This window comes from Pogoniulus pusillus, chromosome 7, assembly GCF_015220805.1.
Source record: "Pogoniulus pusillus isolate bPogPus1 chromosome 7, bPogPus1.pri, whole genome shotgun sequence".
In the NCBI taxonomy this organism is placed as follows: domain Eukaryota; kingdom Metazoa; phylum Chordata; class Aves; order Piciformes; family Lybiidae; genus Pogoniulus; species Pogoniulus pusillus.
In genome coordinates this window covers 23,328,499-23,356,216 of record NC_087270.1, presented here as the reverse complement: position 1 = coordinate 23,356,216, position 27,718 = coordinate 23,328,499, and the positions used below count along the sequence as shown (strand labels likewise).

The 27,718-nt window shown below is 45.0% G+C and overlaps 1 protein-coding gene across 4 annotated transcripts in view; it reads left to right on the top strand.

Moving 5' to 3' along the window:
- The window catches only part of MEIS1 (Meis homeobox 1), a 140,419-nt gene extending 113,765 nt beyond the window's left edge, over positions 1-26,654 (top strand). For 3 of the 4 annotated variants that reach the window (XM_064146210.1, XM_064146211.1, XM_064146209.1), the window contains 3 exons: positions 20,248-20,306; positions 21,601-21,690; positions 24,845-26,654. In XM_064146210.1, the coding sequence (XP_064002280.1) occupies positions 20,248-20,306; positions 21,601-21,690; positions 24,845-25,128 (433 nt within the window). In that variant the 3' untranslated portion in view covers positions 25,129-26,654. Of the gene's footprint in view, positions 1-20,247; positions 20,307-21,600; positions 21,691-21,962; positions 22,059-24,844 lie in introns of all 4 variants that reach the window. The other variant, XM_064146212.1, reaches the window with a different exon arrangement.
- Positions 26,655-27,718: the final 1,064 nt, after the last annotated feature.

Sequence of the window (27,718 nt, the reverse complement as noted above, 5' to 3'; positions counted from 1 at the left end):
ATGCTCTTCTCCATGGCAGTTTCAACTGCTTCAGTCAGGGCTGTTTTGCCTTTTTTGCTGTTTTCTTCCTTATTCATTCAAATTTGAGTATTTTTTTTTCCTATAGAAATAATTTTTTTTAATGTTATAGTGCATGTTCTTATAACAATCATAATTGGCATTGAGGTGGTTAAGTCATTGGACCCTATCAAAAATTGTACTCTGAGCTGGTAACTGAATTGGTTGCATATAAAGCAAAGAATAGGGTGCAAGCAGCTCTAGTAATACAGGTTTCTAACTCTTGGGTTCTTGATTTTATGATCTTGGCTTATTTAAGTGTCATTTTGTTTTATTATTTCCCAGGCTTGCAAAAAAAAAAACCAACCAAAAACAAACCCAAAATCAAACAAAACCCAAACAAAAAACAAACAAAAAAAACCCCAAACCAACAAACCCCAACCAAACACACTGGTGGAAAAAAAAAATAGATCAAGTAAAGCAAATTTGCCTGATCTCATTCTTGGAGAGAGCTGAAGCAGTTTTTGCTGAAACTTTGTCAGGAAGAAGTTTTTAAAAAGGCTCCAAGACCTCCAAAAAAAGATGAGCTGGAGAAGTCTGAGACAAAACCATTTTATTGTATGGAGCGCAGCCAGCTCAGGGCATAGACACACAGAAATGCTTTCTCACTCCTTTTAGCCCCATTACACCATGGCCTCTTCTGCCAGGCAACCAGTAATAGAACAAGTGGACACAGTCTCAAGTTGTGCCGGGGAAAGTACAGGCTGGATGTTAGGAGGAAGTTCTTGCCAGAGAGAGTGATTGGCATTGGAATGGGCTGCCCAGGGAGGTGGTGGAGACACCGTCCCTGGAGGTCTTCAAGAAGAGACTGGATGAGGCACTTAGTGCCATGGTCTAGTTGACTGGCTAGGGCTGGGGGATAGGTTGGACTGGCTGATCTTGGAGGTCTCTTCCAACCTGGTTGATTCTATGATTCCCTGTGGCAGGAAATTTTCTCCTGCCTCTGTTTCATTCCTCACAGGTGAGCTTAGTGGTAGAGCATTGCTGTGGTAGTCAGCTGGGGCAGAGGATCACAGTATCACAGTATCACAGTATCACCAAGGTTGGAAGAGACCTCACAGATCATCAAGTCCAACCCTTTACCACAGTGCCCAAGGCTAGACCATGGCACCAAGTGCCACATCCAACCTTGCCTTGAACTGCCCCAGGGACGACGACTCCACCACCTCCCCGGGCAGCCCATTCCAGTGTCCAATGACTCTCTCAGTGAAGAACTTTCTCCTCATCTCGAGCCTAAATCTCCCCTGGCGCAGCCTGAGGCTGTGTCCTCTTGTTCTGGCGCTGGCCACCTGAGAGAAGAGAGCAACCTCCTCCTGGCCACAACCACCCTTCAGGTAGTTGCAGGCAGCAATAAGGTCACCCCTGAGCCTCCTCTTCTCCAGGCTAAACAACCCCAGCTCCCTCAGCCTCTCCTCGTAGGGCTTGTGCTCGAGGCCTCTCACCAGCCTCGTCGCCCTTCTCTGGACACGCTCGAGCATCTCAGTGTCCTTCCTAAACTGGGGGGCCCAGAACTGAACGCAGTACTCGAGGTGTGGTCTGACCACATGGGCAGGCAGGGTGCTATGGTGGGGAAAGGAGGATTTTGGTGCTTCCCATGATCTCTGGAGGTGTTGAAAAGATGCAGAGATGTGGTGGTGAGGGACGTGGTTTAGCACCAGACTTTATTATAGAGTTAGGGAATGGTTGGACTCGATCATCATGGGGAGGGACTTTTCTCAAGGGCTCGTTGAAGAGGCTTGAAGCTGGAAGAGGGCAGATTTAGACTGGATGTAAGGAATGAATTCTTTACAGTGAGAGTGGTGAGACACTGGTGGTTCAGGAAGGTTGTGGATGCCCACTCTGTGGAAGTGTGCAAGGCCAGGTTGGACAAAGTCTTGAGCAACCTGATCTACTGGAAGCTGCTCCTACCCATGGTGTGGGGTTGGAACTAGATGATATTGAAGGTCCCTTCCAACCCAAACCATTCTATGATCTTAAAGGCCTTTTCCAAACAAAATGATTCTACAGTTCTATGGGGGATTGGTCCCCAACACCCAGCAAATAATTGGGAGTACAGGTGTGAGAGGTATCCTCTCCAACTGCTCACCAGTTATGTCCAGCCTGGCTTGGAGATGATGGAGTTATGGATGGAGCAGATGGGGGCAAGGGGAGGATGCAGCTTGGCATCTGCAGACAGGGGCCATGAAGGAAGATGCTGGTGGGGCAGATGGGAGATGCAGATGGAGGGAGGCACATGGGGCCAGATGCTGATAGGGGCAGATGGAGGGACACTGATGGGGACAGATATGGATGGAGCAGGCGCCAAAAGCTCCTGCCCACTCCTCTGCAGAGGTTATGGGGAAGGAGGAGTGCCTACATGGCTTTCCACCTTGATATTCTTTGGAAAACAGTTCCAGAACCCTGCTTTCCAGCTCGTTTTGTTTGTTCATTTGGGGCTTTTTATTGTTTCTGGTTTGGTTGTTGATTTGGTTTGGGTTTATTTTAGCGTACCTAGAGTTTGGTGCATGTAAATCACAGCCCAAACACCCTCATATCCAAGTGGCAATGTTGTCTGATATTCCCCTGTCTCAGGCCCCACGTCAGCCCCTTGGAGAGGGATGGAAAGGCTCCTTCACGGGGCTGGGCTTTTAGCAATAGACATCATCTTTGCTCAGCTCCTTCGCTGAGGGTGATTCTCGCCCCAAGCAAAAGGCCAGCACATGACCAGTGCACCACTTTAGTCCCACTTAAGCACTATTTTTAGGATGTAAGTGGGGGAGGAGGCTGGCAGAGAGGGAGCATAGCACAAGCAGGTGCTGGTCCTATACGCAGGGGTGGATTTTTCACACCCACTGCCTACCGAATCGCAGGCTCTCCAATAAATGGGCAAGGCCTTTGCTCTGCCACTTTGCAGAGCACATTGCACCCAGGGATTTTTTAGTCCCAGGCAAGTGAAATATCTGCTTGTTTTCCGATGTATCTATTACCGCTTTTGTTGCAGTAAACAGATTAAAGGAGAAAAGGTCAAGATGCAATTTGAATCTGTGTAAGAACATAACAAATACTTTCCTCAGTAATCAGATACGGTAAATACAAGTCCTTATTTACTTGTAAATGTTAAAACATTCACAAATTATCCTCTCAGCTTCAGCAACACGAAGATGTAACGGTCAGGTTTTGGAAACTATTTACTTTGCTCCTCTGTGCCACTCAAGAATTATGTATACAGATGTTATTTAAATGCCTGTTTTGAAGATGGGAGCACATGGAAAAGTGGGAGGAGGGGGGGAGGGGGAGGGAAAGAAAAAGCAGAAAGAAGAAAATAGATGTTTTGGGTTAAGAAAAATGTATGGTTCAGGTTTAATGGATGCTTATTGGTTGTTATTCCAGAGTAAAACAAGACAGTAGGTGTTTGCAGTTTACAAGTTGTCTTCCCCCTGCCAAAAAAATAAATCAAAACACCAACTCACCAAAAAAAAACTCAAACCCAACCAACCCAACCTCAATCCAAGCAAGGAAAAGGCTCTTGCTAGGTGAATTGTACCATTTGAGTTAATTTGGAATGCGCGCAGTAAATTAGCTTGTTCTAAATGTACCACGGGCTGGGCTTTCCAGGCAGATTTTTACCTTTATGTTTTCACTAAGTCTTAGCTAATTGTTATGCCTTTCACCTTGCCTGCCAATTGTAATAATAATATTACATCTGCACTCGATTTCTCTGTTCTTAAATTACAGCAATCAGGGATACTTGCTAGGTAAAATCCTGTGGAGTTACTCGTAAGAAAATATTTAAATCAAATGGGGGGAAAAAAATGTTTAGCTTGCATATTGCCTTAGACAGCCCTGGAGAGCTGCCAGGCAGCCTAAGTATTAGTAGAAAAGCTGAGCAAATAGCTTGCAGGGGGAAGAGTTGTGAATGTAGAGCCATCAGGTACCATTGTGTCACTGGATGATTGTAGGCTGGGTGTTTTTTTATTATTATTTAGGTCAGTAAAGTCATGGAAAAAAAATACAACACAATGGTTTAAATGTGCAGTTTGGTTTCAGCACATGGATTTAAGGTTCTGAGGGGGAAGTCCTCCCCTGGTATCCAGCACTTCAGGTGAAGTAGAGGAAGGGTTTTTGACTGGAGAGCGAACAGACTCTGGGTTTCTTGCTCAGTCCAGCCTCAGCAGTCTTCATGCATGCCAAAATGCTCCAAAGCAGTGGTAACACTGTCCAGGAGCTCCAGAGGAGTATTGTGTCCAGTTCTGGACCCCCCAGCTCAAGAAGGACAGGGAGCTGCTTGAGAAAGTCCAGCACACAGCCACAAAAATGATTAAGGAAGCTGAATGTCTTCCTTATGAGGAGAGACTGAGGGAGCTGGGGCTGTGTAGCTTGGAGAGGAGACAACTAAGAGGCAATCTCGTTCATGTTTATAAATATGTAAGGGGTGAGTGCCAGGAAAATGGAGCCAGGCTCTTCTCTGTGAAGAATCTCAGAGATTCCATGTGAACCTAAGGAAAAGTCTTTTCCCTGTGAGGGTGACAGAGCACTGGAACAGGCTGCCCAGGGAGGCTGTGGAGTCTCCCTCTCTGGAGACAGTCAAGAACAGTCTGGATGCATTCCAGTGTGATCTGCTCTGGGTGATCCTGCTCTGGCAGGGGGGCTGGACCAGATGATCTTTCGAGGTCCCTTCCAGCCCCTGACATTCCATGATTCTATGATTTCCCCTACCCAATGTTCTGGCAGCTATGGGCTTCAGGCTGGGAGAAAACAGCAGAGACACGCACCCCACACACCCCTCCCATTTATTTCAAGAGCAAACATGAAATTATTTTGCACAAACTAACAAACTGATTAGTGATGCCCTGAACACTAAGCAAAGAGAACTGGCATTGTTTCATTCACACAGATGCTTTTTTGAGAGGGAGGAAGGTCTGTTCCCACTGCAGAGCATCTCAGGGTGCAAACAGGGTTTCATTTCCACTAACAGAAGGTGCTCAGCACTTGAGAAGTTAATACATAGCAACCCAAAATTTTCCCTTACCTGTCCTCTTCCAGGGTGGATTTGTGCCTGTCAAACTTTTGTTTGGATTTGTTTTTCCCTTGCTGCAGTAATATTCTGTAACAAATACCCTGTCAAGTGTCAAGGAAATAAGACAAAACGGTGCTGTGCAAACATTTGTCACTTGCTCTTCGCTCCTGCCCTAGCTTTGCTTTGCAGAATTAGGGGAGGGGTCAGAAGGCTTTGTTTGCTATTTCTGATTTAAAAAGGCACCATCTCAAAACAAGAGTTAATCATAAAAATATTGATCAACATCCACCCCCCCAGGACATAATTGTGGAAATCACAGAATGGTAGGGGTTGGAAGGAACATCCAGAGATCGAGTCCAATGCCTCTGCTAAAGCAGGATCACCTAGCACAGGTCATAGAATCAACCAGGTTGGAAGAGACCTCCAAGATCATCCAGTACAACCTAGCACTCAGCCCTATCCAGTCAACTAGACCATGGCACTAAGTGCCTCATCCAGGCTTTTCTTGAACACTTCCAGGGATGGTGACTCCACCACCTCCCTGGGCAGCCCATTCCAATGGCAATCACTCTCTCTGGCAAGAACTTCCTCCTAACATCCAGCCTATACCTCCCCTGGCACAGCTTGAGACTGTGTCCCCTTGTTCTGTTCTCCAGGCCACTCACCAGCTCCATCTCCCTTCTCTGGACACGTTCTAATAACTCAACATCTCTCCTGAATTGAGGGGCCCAGAACTGGACACAGTACTCAAGGGGTGGCCTGACCAGTGCTGAGTGCAGAAGATAAACCTCTCTTGTCCTGCTGGCCACACTATTCCTGATCCAGGCCAGAATGCCATTGGCTCTCCTGGCCGCCTGGGCACACTGCTGGCTCATGTTCAGCCTACTGTCTAGCAGCATCTCCAGGTCCCTCTCTGCCTGGCTGCTCTCCAGCCACTCTGTCCCCAGCTTGTAGCACTGCTTGGGGTTGTTGTGGCCAAAGTGTAGAACCCTGCACTTGGACTTGTTAAACCTCATCCCGTTGGCCTCTGTCCACTCATCCAGCCTGTCCAGGTCCCTCTGCAGAGCCCTCCTACCCTCCAGCAGATCAACACCTGCTCCTAACTTGTTATCATCTGCAGGAACATATCCAGAGGGGTCTTGGAAGTCTCTAGAGAAGGAGACTCCACAGCCTCTGTGGACAGCCTGATGCAAAGCTCCATCACCCTTACAGTAAAGAAGCTTTTCCTCCTGTTGAGTTGGAACTTCCTGTGTTCCAGAAATGCTGTGTTGCAAGCGAGGGGAGGGCTCTGTAACCTCTTCTGTAAATGCAGTTCTCAGGGCTTGGTTTGTTTTTAGTGCAAGAGATGCTGCTGTCAGGGAAAAAAAAACCTCGATAGATAAAAAATAACTACATAAAATAAGATATATGTAACCACAATTTATTGAGAGAAAGAGGGGAGAGTTCATCATGGCTTTGCAAGTCAGGTTTTGGTCTATTCTTGTCATAGCTATCTGAAGTGTGTTTACATACAGTTTGCCTTTCTGGTATTTTGTGCTTGCACAGACCTGATCTTCACCTATTTTGTGTCAACAGTTGCTGAGGTTAGTGTAAAGCAATTAACCATTTCACAGAATCACAGAATGTCAGGGGCTGGAAGGGACCTCAGAAGTTCATCCAGCCCAACCCCCTTGCAGAACAGGATCACCTAATACCAGATCACACAGCAACATGTCCAGGCAGGTTTGGAATATCTCCAGAGAAGGAAACTCCAAATTTCAAGCTGAGACACCAGCACACAGAAACCCACTCCCACCCCACCCCTCCACACTTCCATCAGGTGCTGGCTCCGGGCTGCACCTGCGTGGAGCAAACTGTGTGTGCTTAAAAAGTCACCCTCAAATATTAAATATTGGCCCAAAATGTTGCCTCTTTCTGGGCTAAACCATTTTTTCTCCTCTCCAAAAAGGGAAAATGCAGCCAGAGGCACAGGGTGAGGAGGTGCTTTCCAAGTGGGTGTGTTTTGCTCTGCCTGCCCTGATGTGATTTTTGGTGTAAGTGATGTGGAGCTAGCTTATACCAGCCCTCAGCTCTAATGAGGCTTCTTCTGCCTTTCCTTTTTTACTTCTAGAAAAGAAAAGGCAGCAGATGCTGCTGAAAAAAATATTACTTCCGCAGTTATTCAACGAAATCTAGGTCATGTAACAGTTTCATGGCTTGTTGTTATGTTCCCCCCCCCCTTGCCCAGGAGCTGTGGCCCTTGTGGCTTTTTTGGGGCCAATGATAAAGCACAACAGCAACAGCTCTTTTTTTTTTTTTTTTTTTGAATTCACATTTATCCCACAGATATCCAACTTCTCACCTGCTTTCCAAAGGTGCTTTATAACCTTCCAGGAGCTGATCTCTAAGCTTCCCATGTCCCATGGTCTCACAAATCCTTTTTTTCCCCCCTTTTAATCTTTGGCATTCCTCTGACCTCTCCGCGTGTGTTTTGTTTGCGTCGTTTTCTGAGGATGCCTTTTCTCCTGCTCTGAATAGAGCGCCATCAGGAGGAGGATTATCAGCAAAATGAATTACTTTACTTAATGGGAAATTATGCTGGGATAAAGTAGATTACAAAGTAGGTTATTAGTAGTGGTTAGGAAACAATGTTTTGAAGTAGGATGTCTTGAGGGGGGGGAGTTTACCCAGAAGTGTGGGGTTGTTTTCGCAGGTTGGTTGTGACTCAGAGTTGTATCTTTTGTGGTTTCTGAGGAACAAAAGGAGGAGAAGGAAAAAAAAATAATCAAATAAGTTTTGAAGGTGCCCACATCACAGAATACACCAACGTGCTTGTGTTTGTTGTGTGAGTAGTGAGGAGAATTCAACCACAGGAATAATAGCTTCCCTCATCTGCATTAAGATGGTGTCTCAGGGTAGAGAGCAGAGCGATGTCAAAGCCTGTTTCACGTAGGTTCTGGGGTGCATTAAGAGGAGTTAAGGACACGTTGTCTTCAGGACAGCTGGCCTCCTGAGCTGGTAGATGGGGTCAAGGAGCAGAGCAGCCCCCCTGTAATCCAGGAGGAAGTAGTTAGGGACCTGTTGAGCATCTTGGATCCTCACAAGTCTATGGGACCAGATGGGATCCACCCTAGGGTGCTGAGAGAGCTGGCAGCTGAGCTGGCCAAGCTGCTCTCCATCATTTATCAACAGTCCTGGCTCACTGGAGAGGTTTCTGAAGGCTGGAAGCTAGCCAGTGTGGTGGCCATCCACAAGAAGGGCCCAAAGGAGGATCCAGGAAATTACAAACCTGGCAGTCTGACCTCAGTGCCAGGCAAGATAATGGAATGGATAAAGAATAATCCTGAGTGCAATCACACAGCACCTACAGGATGGCCAGGGGATCAGACCCAGCCAGCACAGATTTAGGAGCGGCAGGTTCTGCTTGATCAACTTGATCTCCTTTTATGACCAAGTGACTGCCTGGTGGATATGGGGAAGGCTGTGGATGTAGTTTACTTAGACTTCAGCAAGGCATTCAACACTGTCTGCCATAGCAAACTCCTGGCCAAGCTGGCAGCCCATGGCTGGGACAAGGGCACCCTATGCTGAGTTGAGAACTGTCCGGGCCCAGATAGTGGTGGTGGATGGTGCCACATCCAGTTGGCCTACAGTCACTAGTGGTGTGTCCCAGAGATCAGTGCTGGACACAGTCCTGTTTAATATCTTCATTGATGATCTGGAGGATGGGATTGAGTCTTCCATCAGTAAGTTTGCAGAGGACACCAAGTAGGGAGCATGTGTCGATCTGTTAGAGGACAGGAGGGCTCCACAGAGGGACTTGGACAAGCTGGACAGATGGGCACAGTCCAATGCCATGAGATTTAACAAGTCCAAGTGCCAGATTGTGCACTTTGGCCACAACAACCCCACGCAGTGCTACAGGCTGGGGACAGAGTGGCTGAGAGCAAGCCAGGCAGAGAGAGACTTGAGGGTACTGGTCAACAGCAGCTGAACATGAGCCAGCAGTGTGCCCAGGTGGCCAAGACATCCTATGGTATCCTGGTCTGTATCAACATAGTGTGGCCAGCAGGACCAGGGCAGTCCTTCTGCCCCTGGACTCAATGCTGGTTAGGCCACACCTTGAGTGCTGTGTCCAGTTCTGGGCCCCTCAGTTTAAGAAAGATGTTGAGATACTGGAATGTGTCCAGAGAAGGGCACCAAGGCTGGTGAGAAGGCTGGGGCACAGCCCTGTGAGGAGAGGCTGAGGGAGCTGGGGGTGTGCAGCCTGGAAAAGAGGAGGCTCAGGGCAGACCTCATTGCTGTCTACAACTACCTGAAGGGAGGCTGTAGCCAGGTGGGGTTGGTCTCTTCTCCCAGGCAACCAGCAACAGAACAAGAGGACACAGCTTCATGCTGTGCCAGAACAGGTTTAGTCTGGATGTTAGGAAGAAGTTCTGCATGGAAAGAGTGGTTGGCATTGGAATGGGCTGCCTGGGGGGATAGTGGAGGGCCCATCCCTGGACGTCTTCAAAAGGAGACTGGATGAGGCACTTTAGTGCCACAGTTTAGTTAATTAGAAGGTGTTAGGTGATAGGTTGGACTCGATGATCTCAAAGGTCTTTTCCAACATGGTTAATTCTGTGATTCTGTTTGTCCAGCATATTAAAGGAGGTTCTCCTCCCCTTTTACTCTGCCCTGGTGAGACCTCTTCTGGAATATTGTGTTCATTTTTGGGCTCCCCAGTTCAGAAGGGACTTGGGATTTACTTCAAAGAGTCTAAGGGAAGGCTATGAAGAGGACTAAGGCGCTGGAGCACTGCCCTGTGAGGAGAGGCTGAGGGATCTAGGGCTGTTTGGTCTGGAGAAGAGAAGACTCAGAGGGAATCTGATCAATGTTTATAATTACCTGAGGGCTGGGGGTCAAGAGGGAGGGGACAAACTCTTCTCAGTTGTGCCTTGGGATAGGACAAGGGGTACTGGCTATAAAGTACAGCACAGGAAGTTCCACATCATGATGAGGAAGACCTTCTTTACTGTAAGGGTCACAGAGCACTGGAACAGGCTGCTCAAAGAGGTTGTGGAATCATCTTTTCTGGAGACTTCCAAGCCCTGTCTGGATGCATTCCTGTGTGACCTGTGCTAGATGCTATGGTCCTGCTCTGGCAAGGGGCTTGGACTTGATCTCTGGAGGTCCCTTCCAAACCCTAACATCCTGTTATCCTGTAGGAATCACAGGCCCCATATAGATGTTCATTTGTTGTCTCCAAAGGTGTTTTCATGGAATTGTAGAATGGTTTGGGTTGGAAGGGATCTTAAAGATTATCTGGTTCCAATCCTCCCACCGTGGTCAGGGCTATCTTCCACGAGCCTGGGTTGCTCAGTGCCTTGTCCAAACTGGCCTTGAATACCTCCGAGGAGAGGGCATCCACAACCTCCCTGGGCAGCCTGTGCCAGTGTCCCACCACCTTTACTCTACTTTTCCCACCAAAGACACTTGTCAGGGCTTTTGATTTGGCTACGCTGGGTTCAGTTCTCCTTGCTCCAGAATTAGGCTGGAGAATCTGCAGTGGTGTGACAGGGCACATAGTTACTCCATACTCCTTAAGTGGCCTTCTGGAGATGAGGAAGGTGAGGAGATCCATCCAGGAGTGCAGACAGAGCATTTCTTGCATTCTTCAGTGGGAGTTCACTTAAATCAGATATGGCTACTCCCAGATATAGGAGTAACCTCTCTACTTTTGCTTGGACTGCAGGACCAAGCATGGCTTTCAGCTCCCATGCCATGTGTGTTGTAGGCAAGAGTGAAAAGGGGAAAACCATTTTGGACAAGGTGATGTATGGAAAAGGATTTGGACCTCAAAGGAGGAACCACTGTGTTTAGACAACTTGTGTGGCAGATGAGAGCTTGGAGATCATGCAGGTACCTCTCACAGACACTACCTGCCTGTAAAACAGAAGTCATGCTGAATCATCAGAGGACAGTGAAGTGGCTGGAAGAGGGGAGGAGTGTTTTCAAAGCTTGGGTGAGCAGTTTGCTAGCAGTTGTCACCTATTCCTAGTATGATCCCTGCCACCAAGTAGGACCTGAGTTGTTGGTTTGAAGCGATCTGCTCAAGACAAGCTGATAGTTTGCACTGATGGTATGCTCCGGATTATGACGTGAGTTACAGAGGTCCAGATGCACTCTCCACAAGGCTCAGGTGGAAAGTTGAGGCTTAGACCTCTCCTCAGAACTGGGAGAAACCCCTGAGACGAAAGATGTACATCATAGTCTGGGCTGCTTTCAAAGCTTGCAAAGAGTCTGCACACCCTCTGCCACAAGAGATAAGGAGGTCCTGGGGCTTGTGGCATCATCTGCACTGTCAGGCGCATATACGTCCTTGTCCCAGCAGAGGTATGGTGCTGAGATAAATCTCTCTCCAAGTCTGCAGTGGAAAAGTGTCTGGACAGCAGCAGCTCTTGGGCAGGGTGAGCATTCTTTGTAAAAGGTTTTGGCTGCTGGCATGTTGTGTACCCAACCACAGTGCCGTATGGAGTCCAGTACTGTCCCGGCCTGGAGTTAGAGCAGCTTTAAGTGCTACTCTACTAGATGAATCCTTGCCATATTCCTTAAAGGCTAATTGTGGTGTGTGGAGATCAGCAGAGTACAGCTGCGCTGGGATTTGGGAGCAGGGAAGAGATGGGAGGTCAGCTCCGCTGGCTCTGTGCCATGTAAAGATTTCCCCTTACATCATTTGGCTGCTGAGGGCGAGTTTACATCTGCTTTGCACCCTGAGGGAATTGCGGTGTCAGGGAATGAGGTTGCTGAGAGCCCTTCCAGACCTGCAGCACAGCCTCTGCTTCAGCTCCCCTGGCATCAGCAGGGAGATGCTTGAATACCGGTCCCAAAGTCTGACCAGAAATTTCTCATGTCAGTTGAGCTTTTTGGAGAGACTGAGTGGAATTTGTGGCTGGAAAGGGAGTAGGAGAAGGAAGAAACTGTACCAGAAAGGCCAACAGCAGGTCCCCTGTGATGTGGGAGGGTACTGTTGATGGGCAGAGCAGGGAGGTTCCTCTCCAGGCAGTCCTTCCCTGGGCTCATTGGCTCTTCACTCCTCTCTAGTGAGTGCCTTGCTTGTTTTTCATTCAGAATGAACCAATGAACAGAAATAGGCTTTAGCTCTGTTCTGTTGGGGCACAGAGAAGATTTTGTGAGAAAAGTGTTTCCTGCTCAGCTTTCTTCCAGAAAGACTCTTTGAGTAGCTACCAACCATCAACTCTGCCATTGGAATGGGCTGCTCAGGGAGGTGGTGGAGGCACAGTCCCTGGAGGTGTTCAAGGAAAGCCTGGATGAGGCACTTGGTGCCATGGTCTAGTTGACTGGCTAGGGCTGGATGCTAGCTTGGACTGAATGATCCTGGAAGTCTCCTCCAACCTGATTGATTCTGTGATTCTAAATGTGGCATGGGGAACATTTGGGCCAAGGGAAGAGCACGGCTTGTGGGTCCTACCTCAATGGAAAGCCATCTGCCATCCCTTCTGTGCCAAGACCATGAGCCGCTGGTGGGCTCACTGTCACCCTGAGGTGATCACCGTGGCTGCATGGCGTCCCATTAGATTTGTGGCAGGTTGCTTCCCCAGATCTTACCTGTTTATTTGGAAGCAGGATGTGATTTGAGTTAAAAACAAACCCAAAAAGCAACACACAGTGTGTAGCTGGAGGGGAAGCAGAGCTTAAGGGCTTGGGAAAAGGGCAAATAAAGGAGGTGGCCCAAGGTAGAGCTAGTGCCTGTTAGGCTAGACGAATGTAGGGCATAGCCAGCTCTCTTCCAAGGAGCACATATCTGATCCCATCTTTCTGCTTTCTATTTTTGACCCTCAATATGCTTGCTACATTAGCAGGATTGGCTTGTGGAGAGATTCAATAGCACTCTCGTGCTCCCAAGCAACTTTTCTGAATGCACAACATGAATCCATCGGTGGGGTCACATAGTAATGCTTGAAGTCAGAAGCTATTTTTAAAACTGAATTGCAGAACCACACGTGGCTTTCATTAGTGCTTTACATCAAATTTGTCAGCTAATTAGTGGTTTTTCATCACTAGTTTTTGCATAGTATTTTATTTGTTCACTTTTCAATACTGTCTTGTGGCACCCCCAGCCCTATAGACAGTCCCTGGTGCGTGGTGCTGCCAGCAGAAGAGGGAGGGAGAGGAAAGCTTTCAAGAGACTTTCCCGATCCTCCTGATGGATGGACTGGCTGTGTTTGGAGTAGATTCCAATATTACGTGTCTGGAGTGGGCGGTTAGCAGCCCGTGTACTCTCTTCCCTCCCTACCTCCATTTAGTGTTGTAAATGATGTATTGCAGTCCTGAACTGTCTTCGGTTTGGAGGAGGAGGAGAAACCAAGAAAAGTTGCCAAACATGACTTCATAAGGTTTGACTTCAAATTGAACAAAGTTTCACGAGTGTCTTGGGTTGGATTTGCTTTGGGTTTGGTTTTTGTTTGTTGTTTTTTTTTTTTTTTGTTTGGTGGTTGGTGTTTTTTTCCCTCCCTTTCTTTCTTTCTTTCCAAATAAAGGGAGTACAGAGAGCATGGATTGCTAATGACTGGTAGTTATGGGTCATTAAGCTCACTAACTGACTTTAGAATCAGAACTTTCTAATAAGGGCAGTAAGCACTCTTTTTAACATTTATTTCTCATTTTAAGGATGGGGATATGTGATTGCCATTCAAAAATCTGCAGTTGTGCTTTCTGCTCATAATTACAGGGGGAGCTTGCTATTTTTAAGGCTGTTTTTTAACACATTAGAAAGTATTCAGCCAAGTCTTTTCTATGGAGGTTTTGTTGGTTTGGGGTTTTTTTGGCTGGGTGATTTTTTTTTTCCCCTTTAACTGACTCCTTTGAAAAGCTCTGGAAAACAAATACACAGGGAAAAAAATGAAAATATGTTAAAAGAAGGAATAAAGCAGTTACTGAGGTGTAATAATCCTGGTTTATAGCACACTTTCCATTTAAATTGTTTTTATTAGAGATAAACCTGTTAAGCGTTGAGGAATTAAGTGCTGAATAGAGAAGATTGTTTCGCTGCTGTGTAAATGAAGGATCCCAGTATGCAGGGAAGAGTCTGACTGGTTTTACAAGGGAATTATTTGTCAGTTTGCAGGGCTCTGGCTACTTTGGCATCTGTTCTAAAAAGGATGATTTGTTTGTTGTCAAGAGGGATCCTAGATTTCTTTTTTTTTTTTTTTTCAGAGCGAGAGAGATCTTAGGATTGGGGCTTGTAGGTGCTGTGGGCTTTCTCATCATCCTTACGCCTGGTTTGCTAGAAGGAGCTCAAGGAGAAAATGAGGCAGAGGGATTTGGGGGAATTTCTTGGCACTGCTAGTGATACACTTCTGGCATGCAGCCCTTTGGGACAATATTGAGAGGGAGCAGCCTGCAACTCCAAGTATCAAAAGTCAGTAATGGTGTGAAACTCCCTTCATTTAGGAGGGCTGGAGGGAGACAGACAAAAAAATTCGATCTACCCTTGTATCTCAGCATCTCTTCTCAGACTGGTTCCAGGTCCTGGAAATTTTTGCTAAAAGACTGCAAATTAGAAGTCCCCACAATTGCTGTGTCGATTCTTGAGCAAAGGTGACTTTGGAAATTCGTGGCAGCAGAGGAAGGTCTTGTTTTATTCACTCAACAGAAGAGAAATACAAGGAGAAGGGAGAAAGAACAGATCTGTGCTGAAAATCCTGTCGCTTGGGCTGTAACCCGAGCCTTTGCGAGCTGTGCCTTTTGGAGGGTTTGGTGACCCTCTGAAAATCCTTGCCGTCTGGCTGCTATTATTGTAGCCAATTTCCAACTAAGATAAGTCTTTTGTCACCACCAGCCATGCTGCCTCTCGCTGAGAAGAAACAAAACTTGTGCGTAGCAGCGAGGGCGGCCAAGCTGAAGGTCAGAGCGCAGAGGCAGATTGCTGCATCCCCAGAGTTGTGGCTGGATCTCACCCGTGGGACTGGCGATGCACCAACCCAGGAGACTGCCAGTGACCTCTGGAGACAGACCCCAGGCGAGAAGCCGAAAAGAAAACATCCTAGTAAAATGCAAACTGGAGAAAAGAAGGTTTCCTCCTCCTCTTTAGGGTTATACAGGTGGAAGAGCTGGGGGTTTTCCTTTGTTTTTTGGGACACAGATGGAGGTGCAATCTCATGTATCCGGAAGGGCACAGAAAAGTTAACATGGAAAGAATAAAAAAGACTTTAAACTTCTCTGTTTGCCCAACTGTTCAAACGTTTCCTCTATGCCAGATCCTTCTCTAGCAGAAACCAAACAAAACCAAAAAAATCAACTCATAGCATTGTTTTGCAGAGTTCTTGACTCTTCCTTGGGTTGGAAGATGGCTACAACTCCTGTACACTGAGTGATCTCGGGTTGTTTGTGCCACTGTTGATTCTGCTTTTTTTAGGGGGCAAAGGAAACCTAACCTGCAAATTAAAACCCCTTTCCACATCTGAGTAAAGAGCATTGATATGGATAAAAATACATTATAGGAACCTTTGAACCTGTGTGAGTCTTTACTCACATGCATAAGGTTATGCAGCTATCTTAATGAAGTTTTATGCTGAGCTGTGTTTCGAGAGTGCTCCATTTCGGTAGCCCATAATATGCAAGCATATGTTTTTAGGTCTTGATTCCTCTGAACTTTTATAAATCAGAGTGATTTGTTTTGGTTTGGTTTTAGTTTGGTTTGGTTTTTTCTCTTGAGGAAGGAGGGATATGAACATAGGGGGGAAAGGAGGCAATGAGATTTTTTTCCTGTTAGCTTTTCTATCCTGTAATTTTTTCTGGTCCTGTGTGAGCCTGGCATTTTGGAAATTCAGAGAGTGATCAAAAGATCTTGGTCCTCCTAACAAAGTGAAAAACAGACAGGATGAAGAAATTATCCCCCCTGCCCGTGGATTTCTGCAGCAGCAGCTAATTTGCAGTTTTGCTTGCAAAGAGTTCTCGAATGTGATTTAAAAACCTGGCACTGTGCTTTCTGAAGGCAAGCCACGTTAATAGTTTTAATCTGATGGGTTCTCAGGAATTCCAGGTTCGGGATGCAGGAAGAAGCTTGAATACTTTCTTCTCTTTCTTTCCTTCCTTTCTTTCCTTCCTTCCTTTCTCTCTCTTTCTTTCTTTCTTTCTTTCTTTCTTTCTTTCTTTCTTTCTTTCTTTCTTTCTTTCTTTCTTTCTTTCTTTCTTTTCTTTCTTCTTTCTTTCTTTCTTTCTTTCTTTCTTTCTTTCTTTCTTTCTTTCTTTCTTTCTTTCTTTCTTTCTTTCTTTCTTTCTTTCTTTCTTTCTTTCTTTCTTTCTTTCTTTCTTTCTTTCTTTCTTTCTTTCTTTCTTTCTTTCTTTCTTTCTTTCTTTCTTTCTTTCTTTCTTTCCTTTCTTTTAATGCATAGTGGTTTGGAGTCTACAATAATGCAAAGTAAAGCATTCTGTTACAAAGGCAGAGAGGATGGGACAGAAGGTTAAAGGGCATCCTGGAAACAAACAGCTGGACCAGTTTATTTAAACACATACAAGGATGGGGAGCTGACCTCCATTTGACTTCTAGTGGGAGGAGCAAGAATGTCATTTTATTACTTTGCCCAGAAGGAAAACGTTCTTGCTGTCTGAATTCCCCCCGAAGACATCCAAACACTGGGCTGTTTGGCAGAATTGCTACTTATAGAAAATACTTACACGAAGGCGTGGGAAGAAGATAACTGTTAAGTACCCGTGTGTGTAAAATGTTCTTAAAGCAGATATCCTGAGCGGTAGCGTGGGGCAAACAGGTGAGAATGTGTTTTACACTAGGCACGGCTGGTGGATAGTTGCTGCTAAATTCTAGCTCTGTAGCTTATTATTCTACCTGTATCTGTTTGGTTTATATCTAGCTTACAGTTTATTATTCTACTTATATAGGATGGGTTTTATCTAGCTTATAGTTTATTATCCTACCTATATAGGTTGTTTTTTATCTAGCTTGTAATTGATTATTCTAGCTGTATAGGTTGGTTTTATATCTAGCTTATAGTTTATTATCCTACCTATATAGGTTGTTTTTTTATCTAGCTTGTAGTTCATTATTCTACCTATATAGGTTGTTTTTTTCCTACCTTTTAGCTCATTATTCTACCTGCATAGGTTGTTTTTTATCTAGCTCATAGTTTATTATTCTACCCATATAGGTTGGTTTCTATCTAGCTTATAGCTCATTATTCTACCTATATAGATTTTTTTTTTATCTAGCTTATTGCTCATTATTCTACCTATATAGATTGGGTTTTTTCTAGCTTATAGTTTATTATTCTACCTATATAGGTTTTTTTTTTCTAGCTTTTAGGTCATTATCCTACCTATATAGGTTGTTTTTTTTTTAATCTAACTTATAGCTCATTATTCTACCTATATAGGTTGTTTTTTTTCTAGCTTATAGCTTATTATTCTACCTATATAGGTTGTTTTTTCTAGCATGTAGCTCATTATTCGGCCTATATAGGTTGGGCTTTTTTTCCTAGCTTTTAGCTCATTATTCTACCTATATAGGTTGTTTTTTCTAGCATGTTGCTCATCATTGAGCCCCCTTCCTGTTAGGAATCCTTGCAGTTGGGAAGAGAAGGTTGTGAAGTGTGCTTCATGTTGCTCAGTTTCACTAGGGTGAAAGTTTTTGGCTACTGAAAGTTTTCAGTCACCAACCAGTTTCAGGTGTGCCAATAGCCCTCCAATCCTGCTGCATTAATGAGTCCTAGCAATCAAGCAGGACAAGGATGGCACTTTGGGATGTGGTTTAATGGCCCTGGTGGTCTTGGATTGAAGGCTGGACTCCATGATCTTAGTAGTCTTCTATGAATCTGTGATTTTAAGACAGAAAAAAAAAAAAAACCCAAAATAAGAAAGCCCCAAAACCTTATAAAAAGAAGTAACTGGGACACCTGGTGTATTTGTGTTGTTTTACTTAGGAGAGTTACTATGAAAATTACTTTCTGCAAATGCAGATCACAGATATTAAACAATTTTCTAATTGGTCATGGAGCTAAGGCAGCTAATGGGGAAAAAAAAAAAGCAGATTTTTTAAAATTGCTTATTTCACATGGTGTTTGTGCTACACCTGTGCTTATAATGAGAAAGGAGAATTAGTCTAACCTTCTGCTCACATGATTCTAATTTTCATGGTTTGTACAAGATAATGATAAACTGATTTGCAACGCTGTTGGCTGGAGTTGAGAGTTGGTTGTTTTTCTTTTTTTGGAGTTGTTTTGGTGTTTGGTTTGGTTTGGTTTGGTTTTTTTTTTGGGGGGGGATTGTTTGCTTGGTTTTGCTTGGGTTTTGGGTTTTTGAAATCAGGAATGTATATTAAAATGGATCCAATACAGTTGCTGGCAAAGTATGACCTAGCTCAGGTGTAAGTTTCCAGATTAGCATATGGAATTGGTGCCTTTGACCCTGTTTTGCCAAGACTGGTCTGATTAGGGCTCAATAAGCTTTTGCAGTAGTTTGGGGAATGGGAGTCAGTTGGGAATGGGGGAATAGAAGGAGACTGAAATCACTGCAATGGTCTTTAACGAGGGCAAAACAAGCAACACAGGGCAGTGGTTTGCACTTCTTCCCAATGGTGGAGGGAAATGCTTGGGAAAAGCTGGTTCCCACAGGAAGCTCCTGGTGGCTTTATCTCTGTGGTAGGAGAGCTCCTGTTAAGCCAGCCCAAGCAAAAGCAACAAAAAGAAGCACCAAGTGGACTTTGTGGATTTTCCCATTATATTTTCAAGTGTGATTTGGTTTTACCCATGCTCGTGCTTCTTCCTTTTGCTGGTAATCACTGTATCTCTGTGGTAGGAGAGCTCCTGTTAAGCCAGCCCAAGCAAAAGCAACAAAAAGAAGCACCAAGTGAACTTTGTGGACTTTCCCATTATATTTTGCAAGTGTGATTTGGTTTTACCCATGCTCATGCTTCCTCCTTTTACTGGTAATCACTGTGGCATACACAGTTTGATAATTCTTTTTCTCCCTCATAAAGACCATAAAGTCTGGTTATGAGGCTCGGCCATGATTAAATCTTGATGGGAGCTGTTTTCCAAATGGTTTGTGACTAACCTTTCCCATGAGCAAAACCACAAGATAAGTTCTTCTAACATTCTTGAGCCTCCTGATTTCAGCTCCACAAGGACTGCCCACAGGAGACTGGAGCACTTTTGATCTCTCTCCTTCTTCTGTTTTATTCCAAATCCTTTGGAATATGCCTTTCCCAAATCAGCATTGCAAAACTAACCGAGGCAAAGAGCTACAAAAAAACCCCACCAGGAGAGTGTAGTTGCAGATGGCTATTTTGAAAAACAACTGTACCTTTCCCCCCCCCCCCCCCCCCCCCCCCCCCCCCCGCCTCTTTCTAAAGATCTGCTTTTCATTGTTCAGGGGGAATTTTCAGTAGTCCAGTAATTACAGTTTAACAAGATGTTTGCTGTAAATGGTCAGGCCTAGCTGGAGAAAACAGGATTATAAATTCAATTACTGTAAAGCTATGACCTCGCCTTGACCCCCTCAGACTTTGCATAAAGAGGGGGGGGGGGGGCGGGGGAAGCCCACCAAGAAATGACTAGGAGGAATGCATGGCTCTGAAGTCCCCAGCAGTGTGACTTAGCGGTGATAAAACTCCAGACGTTCCCTCATTTGATGGGGTTCTGCCATCACAGTTCATTATCTTAATAGTGGGCATTAAAAGGGAATTAGGTTTGTAAGAGGTAGGGGCAGGGTTTGATTAAAAAAAAATTAAAGAAAAAGGAAAAGGAAAAAGAGAAGTCAGAGGATGTAAGGCAGAAATGGCACTAACGAGGGGGAGGCAGCAGATGCCCTCACGAGCATCTCGCTGTCTTCACATGGGTTTTGGGTGGGTTGTTTTTTTTGTGCGTGCCCCATTCTGAATTGAGAAGAGCGTTGCCAGTATTGTTTCCTGAAAACTCGGCTAATTCCCCCATGAAAAGATGAAATGGAAGTGTCCGACGGTGGTAAAAAGCAGGCAAACATAAATCAGCTTAGAAACCCCAAGCTCGTGCTCTCAGAGGTCATCAGGGTTAGAGGGTTTGCAGCATTTGCATCCCCGCGCAGCCCGACGGAGAGCGCCGTGGTGGGGTGAGAGGGCTTGGGGATGGGTGGAAGTCATTCCCTTCCGTAACAGTCTTCTTTCTTCTGTGTTTGTTTTGGTTTGGTTTTTTGATTTGTTTTGTTTTGTTTTTATCTTTCAGGTTTATTAATGCTAGAAGAAGAATAGTTCAGCCCATGATAGACCAGTCCAATCGAGCAGGCAAGTCCCCAGTAGTAACTGTATTCGTGTCACGCAGGCAAAACCCATCCTCAAGCCATTCACCGGGAGGTCCATTACCTGGTAAATAAATGAGAAATGAATGCTGGGAGCGATTGACAATTAAAATACAACCAGCTTTGTTTCATTACAACCCTAATCATTTTAACATGATTAAAACATTTAAGGAGTGGGGAGAAAAGGCATTGAAAATTCAGATCAAAACTAAAACAGTCCGCGGCGTGACCGGACTTTCCGTACACGCTTGGAATTGGAAGTTGTTTCGATTTGTTTGGTTGGTTGTTGTTGTTTAAAGTAGTTGTTTGGCATTTTCCTTCCCAGTGCTTTCTGCTCCTGTGACCACTCCCTGGTGCATGGCTTGGTGTGGAATTGCTGTAAACTTTATTACCTGTCAAAAGGGCAGAGGGGTCAGAATCGCTTGTGGGACTCAGTAAAGTTCAAAGACATTCAATGAGGTAGAGCTTTATGTGCTTTAATAACCCAAGGCAGCTTACTTCTGAAGCCAGCTTTTAATGTACAGTTAAAACCTGGAGCTCAGGTACTGCTACTCATATAGGGTCCTTTTGTCCCCAGTCTCTTCCTTTTAGCAGCTGTCTTTTGGGATCGATGAGCATTTGAGACTTTCTTCAGGGGGATTTATTTCATTTTAAACAAACATTTAAAACCCCTAAGTTTTCCTGGGCTGGTTCTATCAGGGGTCTTGGCTCACGCCTCTGTGTGGGTATTTCCCATCGAGGAAATACCCTGCCCCTCCCAGATGGTTTTGCTTTCTGAATCTTGCTGCCAAACTATCCAAAACCATCGGTATCCAAGATGCCTTTGGGCCACACTTCCTCCTTGAGTGCATTCGATTATTTTGTCATTAGAGGCAAATATCTGGCACGAACGTGTCCAGGTCCTGCTCTCAGAAAGGCGCAGGAGCGTAATTTAACACACTGAGGTTTCAGTGTGACTACTCCAGCCATAAAATCCAGCTCCTATCCAGGTCTTTGCATTGACGTCAGCAGCAGCAGCAGCTGGAGCCAGGGCTCCTCGCATCTTGAGATTTCGGATCGCTAACTTCATTTCCAAACGGCAAGTAGGAAATTAAGCCAAAGCTAAGCAAGCTTGTTAGCCCAGCTGCTAAATTCAAGCAGTAGATGTTTCACCCTCTGTTAGAGCGGGCACCCATAGCCACCTCGTGCAGTCCGTGAGCGAGGGGGTCGTGTCTTGGCACTGTGAGAAGAGGTGAAGCCTTTTAGCTGTCGCTAAAGAGCACTGTTCTGCGCTTTTCCAGTAAGTCAAGGAACGCCCTATAACCCCGACGGGCAGCCAATGGGAGGTTTCGTGATGGACGGCCAGCAGCACATGGGCATCCGAGCGCCAGGTAAGCCCCCACGGCAGCGTCACCCACCCAGGGGTGATCTCGGTCGCGCCACCGCAGGGAATCACACCTCTGCCCTCCGCTGTCGTCTCAGCTGCCTGCCTTGCCTCACCTGTCTTCTGCTTGCCTTCACCACTGCTGAGGGAAACCAGGCATCTTCTTGCTCAAGTGGTCCTGGACCCTCTGCTGTGCTGTGTTTTGGAAAGGGGCTTTTGGCACTATCTGTTGACTTTGCTCATTCTCTGGCATCTTCTTGGATTTTTATCTCCCTCTAGGACCTATGAGTGGAATGGGCATGAATATGGGCATGGAGGGGCAGTGGCACTACATGTAACCTTCACCTAGGTAACCAATGGCAAAGCCAGGGGGAAGTAAGTACAAACTGGGTCTTTGTTCTCACTTTATCCTAGGGATATTTGTCTCCTTGCATTTCCCCATGTTCTCCCTGCCCATAGCCTCATGCTTGTTCCTTCCTTTCCATCCATCCATCCATCCTTCGCCTGGGCTCCTTTGGGTTTCTCTCCCTCCGGTTCAGCTCAGCTTTTCCAAGCGCTACGCAGCCCTCACGCGCAGGCGCGCACGCGCTCCTGCACACCGCCGCCGCCGCCGCCGTACATCACCGCCGCCGCCGCCACCACCATACATTGATGCTATTATCCATCCCCGAGCACATGACAAAACAAGAAGCAGCGGGGGGGAAGGTGGGAAGGGGGGTGGGGGGAGCCCGGTCGTCTTGGCAACAGACTGATTTGCAAAATGTAAGCGGTCTGCAGCAGCGCGGGGAGAGGAAAGAGCATGTCCCCAAAGTGTCATAAATCTGTCTAACCGCAGTTGATGCATGAGTTACATTTCTCCTGCTAACCTGCAAGACACCCAAAAAGGGGGGGAAAGGAAAAGGGAAAAAAAAAAAAGAAAAAAAAAAAAAAAGCCAAACAGAGACTTCTCCTAGGTGTAGAGAAATAAATAAATAAGCAAGGAAACGTGAAATAAATAGGCAAGTAAAGAAATAAATGGTGGGCTCCACTTAGTTGCATTTTGGAAAGGGAGGGACAAAACTTTGATTTATTCTCTTTTTAATTTTGTTGGGTGTTTTTTTCTTTTTTTTTCTTTTTTTTTTTCCTTTCCTTTTCTTCCTCCTTCTTTTTTTAAAGTTTATTTCTCTTTGTCTGTCCCTCATAATGGGATTACGTGTGGCAAAGGAAAAAGAGAGAATACAAAATAGAGGTGTGCGCAGCAGGCTATGGAGCTTAGCCCAGGCTAATTGACTATATCCAAATTAAGTATGCCATCACTTGCAGTGTGACAAATGGATTTGACTTATTCAGTATACAAAAATAGAGATCATTAATGCAATCTTCAGTGGCAGGCCTTGCAAAGAAAGCCTGGAAAAACTGTCCCAGTTTCTTTTTATTTTTTTTCCCCTTCTCTTTTCTTTTTAGGGACACACACACACACATTATACAAAATTTCCTTGGGTTTTTTTTTGGGGGGGGGAGAGGTTTGGTGTTTTGTTTTTTTCTCCAATGAAAGAGTAAAGCAGTTTGAAACACCGAGGCAGCAGTACTGTGTTTAAATGTTGCCTGCTTCTGTTCCTCTTGCTGGGGTTAAAAGCAGTTGTTACAGCAGCATTGTCGTGCCCCCAGCCTTCTACCAGCACAGGGCTGGAAGTTACCCCAAGTGCGTTTCGTAGTCGTCTTCGCCGGGTGCGAGTCCAAACAAAGTTTTAACAATTAGCTGCGAAAACATTCCTTGGAGCTTGGGAATGCAACAGCCCTTATTACCTCATCCTGGAAATTCCTAGCTTAGTTAATTTAAATATTGTTTCTTAGTTTCTGGGTCAATTAAATTTAAATGATGTATTTTATGCTTCGTGACCAATTAAATTAATAGGTTATTACAAAAAAATATTATCATCTTTTTTGATTAAAGAGATGTGAGTACAGTATATTTTATAAGCAATTTTCATTAGTTCAAAACTGTTCCTTTAGGCTAGATTAAGCAGCTATTCATTGCGAGAGCCCTGAGACCTGATTCCAAGGTGTTCGGCGCATTCACAGCGCGCTCTTACTTAGAACTAAAGCCAATTGAACCTACTTAGCAATAGCGTATGCCTTTCACCCTTGATGATTATGGAGCTTATAGCTTGGCGAAACAATACACCTGTCAGTTCCCATCAGCTCCAGCAATCCAAGCAGAAGGCAGAGGCCCACAGAAAGCAGGAGGTTTTATTGTTTTAGGTCCAATTTTTTTTTTTACTCCTTATTGTTCTCCCAAACCCACTGAAAGGTTTCACTCAGTTGTGCAACTGATTTTTTTTTATTTATTTAATTTTTTTTGGGGGGGTGGGGGTGAGGAGAGTGACATAGAAGTGAGTAGGGGGAAGGGATTAATTGATAACTAGTATTGATTTTTATATATAAATATGTATATATATTACTGCATTTGAAAATACAGCCTTGCTTTAACAATCATCCTTTGTTCAGCAATGTCTGTACTCACTGGAAAGTGTCAGTTTGAACAGCACAAATTCTTGGGTTCCAACTGATTGGGCTGAAGAGCTAAGTAAATAACTAACTGCTGATCCACCTCGGCACCAATTTCACCCATCTCTCCATCACAACTGCTGTGGGTTCCTCACCTTGGTTACCTGCCACACTTTTGGTTTGTTTTATACTTGTAATTTATAGTTTCTATGTTTTGTTTTACACTTTTTACAAGCAAGGAGATGAAGGCAGATAGCTGTGGCAAGGCCATGGGGGATCGAGCTCACCTGAGAGCCCTCACATGGTTTCCCTGGCTTGGTACCACCACCCCATGTGGCATTACTCGTCATCAGGCTAGCTTTGCTTCCAGCGTGCTCCCAGATCAGAAGCGTCTCCCATTGCATGTGTTCCTCACCACAAAAGCAGAAAGTGGTTTTACCTCCTAGAACTCTGTATTTGGAGGAAGGAGGATGTTCTTGGGGGTTTTGGGCATGGGAATTATTCACATTGCCATCATTGCGAATCCATACATAGGCTTGGATCCCACAATGGCAACCACACTCTCATGCCCAATGACTTCCCTTCCCACTCTGGGAGTTGAGCAGAGGAGCATCATGGCCTGATGTTGGAAGCTGGTCCCCACCACTGACCTCCACCTCTTTCTCTCTCCGCAGGGCTGCAAAGTATACCAGGGGATTATGTGTCTCGGGGTAGTCCAATGGGTATGAATATGGGACAGCCAAGCTATACCCCACCCCAGATGCCCCCCCATCCCGCTCAGCTGCGTCATGGCCCCCCCATGCATACCTACATTCCTGGACACCCTCACCACCCAGCGATGATGATGCATGGAGGACCACCCCACCCTGGAATGCCCATGTCAGCATCAAGCCCCACAATGCTTCATACCGGCGAGACGGCAGTGAGCGGACAAGTGATGGACATTCATGCTCAGTAGCTTAAGGGAAAACAGGCGTTGTCTGCAGCGAGGGTAGATTTCAAACATTGTCTTTCTGCAACGACTACGGGAGTTCTTGGCGTCAACTTTGGACCAAGGGACGTTCTGATTCTTCACAGGGACCCTGAAAAAAAAAATAATTAAAAAAAGAAAAGAAAAGAAAAGAAAAGAAAAGAAAAGAAAAGAAAAGAAAAGAAAAGAAAAGAAAAGAAAAGAAAAGAAAAGAAAAGAAAAGAAAAGAAAAGAAAAGAAAAGAAAAGAAAAGAAAAGAAAAGAAAAGAAAAGAAAAGAAAAGGAGAGAAAAGGAGAAAAGCAAAGCAGGAAAACACCACCCGAAGCCAACTTCCTTCCAGGGGACATGCTGAATGCCTATATGAGAACAGGAAGAGAACAAAGAGTGGAATATTGTAAAATGCTATTATACTGTTATCCATATTACGTTGTTTCTTATAGATTTTTTAAAAAAAAAATGTGAAATTTTTCCACACTATGTGTGTTGTTTCCATAGCTCTTCACTTCCTCCAGAAGCCTCCTTATACATTAAAAGAGAAGCCTTACACTTATCCTGCAAATGACAGAAAGGGCTTATTTGCAGGATTTTTAGAGCATTAAAATAACTATGTCAGGCAGAAGAATCTTTCTTCTATCCTAGGATTTCAGCCATGCACACTCTCTATCTCTCTCCTCCTCCCCTCTCTCTCTGTCTTTCTTCTCTTTCTCTCCCTTTCTCCCCATCTCTCTCCCTCCCTCTCTCTCTCTTTCTAGCCTGGGGCGTGAATTTGCATGTCTAATTCATTTACTCACCATATTTGAATTGGCCTGAACAGATGTAAATCGGGAAGGATGGGAAAAACTGCAGTCATCAACAATGATTAATCAGCTGTTGCAGGCAGTGTCTTAAGGAGACTGGTAGAAGGAAGCATGGAAACGGAAAGGCAGTGTATTTGAAGCCTAATTGTCACATCAGAGCATCCTTGTCCCCATGCAGCAACCACCACCTTGTACATCACTTCCTGTTTTATGCAGCTCGAAACATGGACTGAAGATTTTATTTTTCAATATGTTGACTTTCTTTCTGGGCGAGACATCAGTCATGTGTGCATTTGTTTGGGGTTCTTTTTGGTTTTGTTTTGTTTTGTTTTGTTTTTTTTCCCCCATAGTCCCATCATGGAGCATTTATGTATACATTGTAAATAAATTTTGTGCAAAAAGGACTGGAAAAATGATCTGTATTATTGCAATTTTTTGTAAAAGTAGCAGTTTGGTATGAGTTGGCATGCATACAGATTTACTAAGTGGGATAAGCTAATTATACTTTTGTTGTGGTTAAACAAATGCTTGTTGATAGCCTTTTTCTATCAAGAAACCAAGGAGCTAATTATTATTAATAATAATCATTGCACACTGAGTCTTAGAGTTTCTGATTGAAACAGTTTGGATTGTATAATAACTCAAAGCCCAGTTGTAGTAGTTTGAGTGCAGTAATGAAATCTGAATCTAAAATAAAAACAAATTATTTTTTGTCATGGTGACTCCACTGCCTGCAAAATCTGTTTCCTGGGCCCCCCCCACCTCAACCCTGTTCAGTCTCTGTAGCCGTTCTGTCCTAAACTAGGAGCAGAGCAGCTACAAAATCCTGCTAGCCCTGGAGATGTGCCTTGTCACTTGCTATTTAAATACTGGCTTTGTAGTTAAAGAATGTAAAAGTAAGTACTGCTTAAAGAGACTTCTTTGCAACTTTTAGGTTGGACCAGGTGATCTTGGAGGTCTCTTCCAACCTGGTTGATTCTATGATTCTATGGACTGTAAATTGTCAGCATGAGGAATGCTGCCTGTTAATAAATGTAGTATAATAGGGCATGACTGGGCAGAAATCTGTCAATAGGATCACCTCATGCCCCTGCTCCAAAGCACAGTTTCAGTACACAGTTTAAATTATTTGAGCCACTGATCTCCCCCATTTCTTTCTGGAACTGAAGATATTAAGGAAGGAGATGAATACAACTTGCAAAACGCAGCCTGGGCAATGCAGATCTATAAGGAAAAGAGAAACTGGTGCAAGGAAGGGGCTGCTGAAGCTCTGCAAGCAGAGACTGATGCAGGCGCTGCTCTCCTCATTAACCAATTTCCTGGCCCAACTGTACTTTCTGCCCCACAGCCAGCCAGTCAAAGAGCACCCAAGAGCCTGGGCAGGCTGCGAGACGTCCTCTGCTCTAGAACAAATCGCAGGCAGATTGGTTGGTTGGTAGGTAGGTAGGTAGATAGATAGATAGTTAATCTGCAGCTTGCTTTAGATTTATTTATATAGTATATATATTTATATATAAAAAGAAGAGTTTCCTGGAAAATTGCACAAATAACTAAGGCAAAAACCTGCAAAAAGCTACTATCCCAGGGATGCTGAGAGGCCCTCGGATGTGTTCCAGAGCAGGTAAGGCTTAGAGTGGGCAGGGCAGAATTCAGCAAGCCACCAGACTGGGGACCTCTTCCCCATGCAGCTTGGAACTGCTCCCACCACCACCGCTTTTGTTTTTTCTGGGGGGCAGGGCGTTGTTTGTTTCTTTGGTTGTTTTGTTTTTTCCGTTTTTAA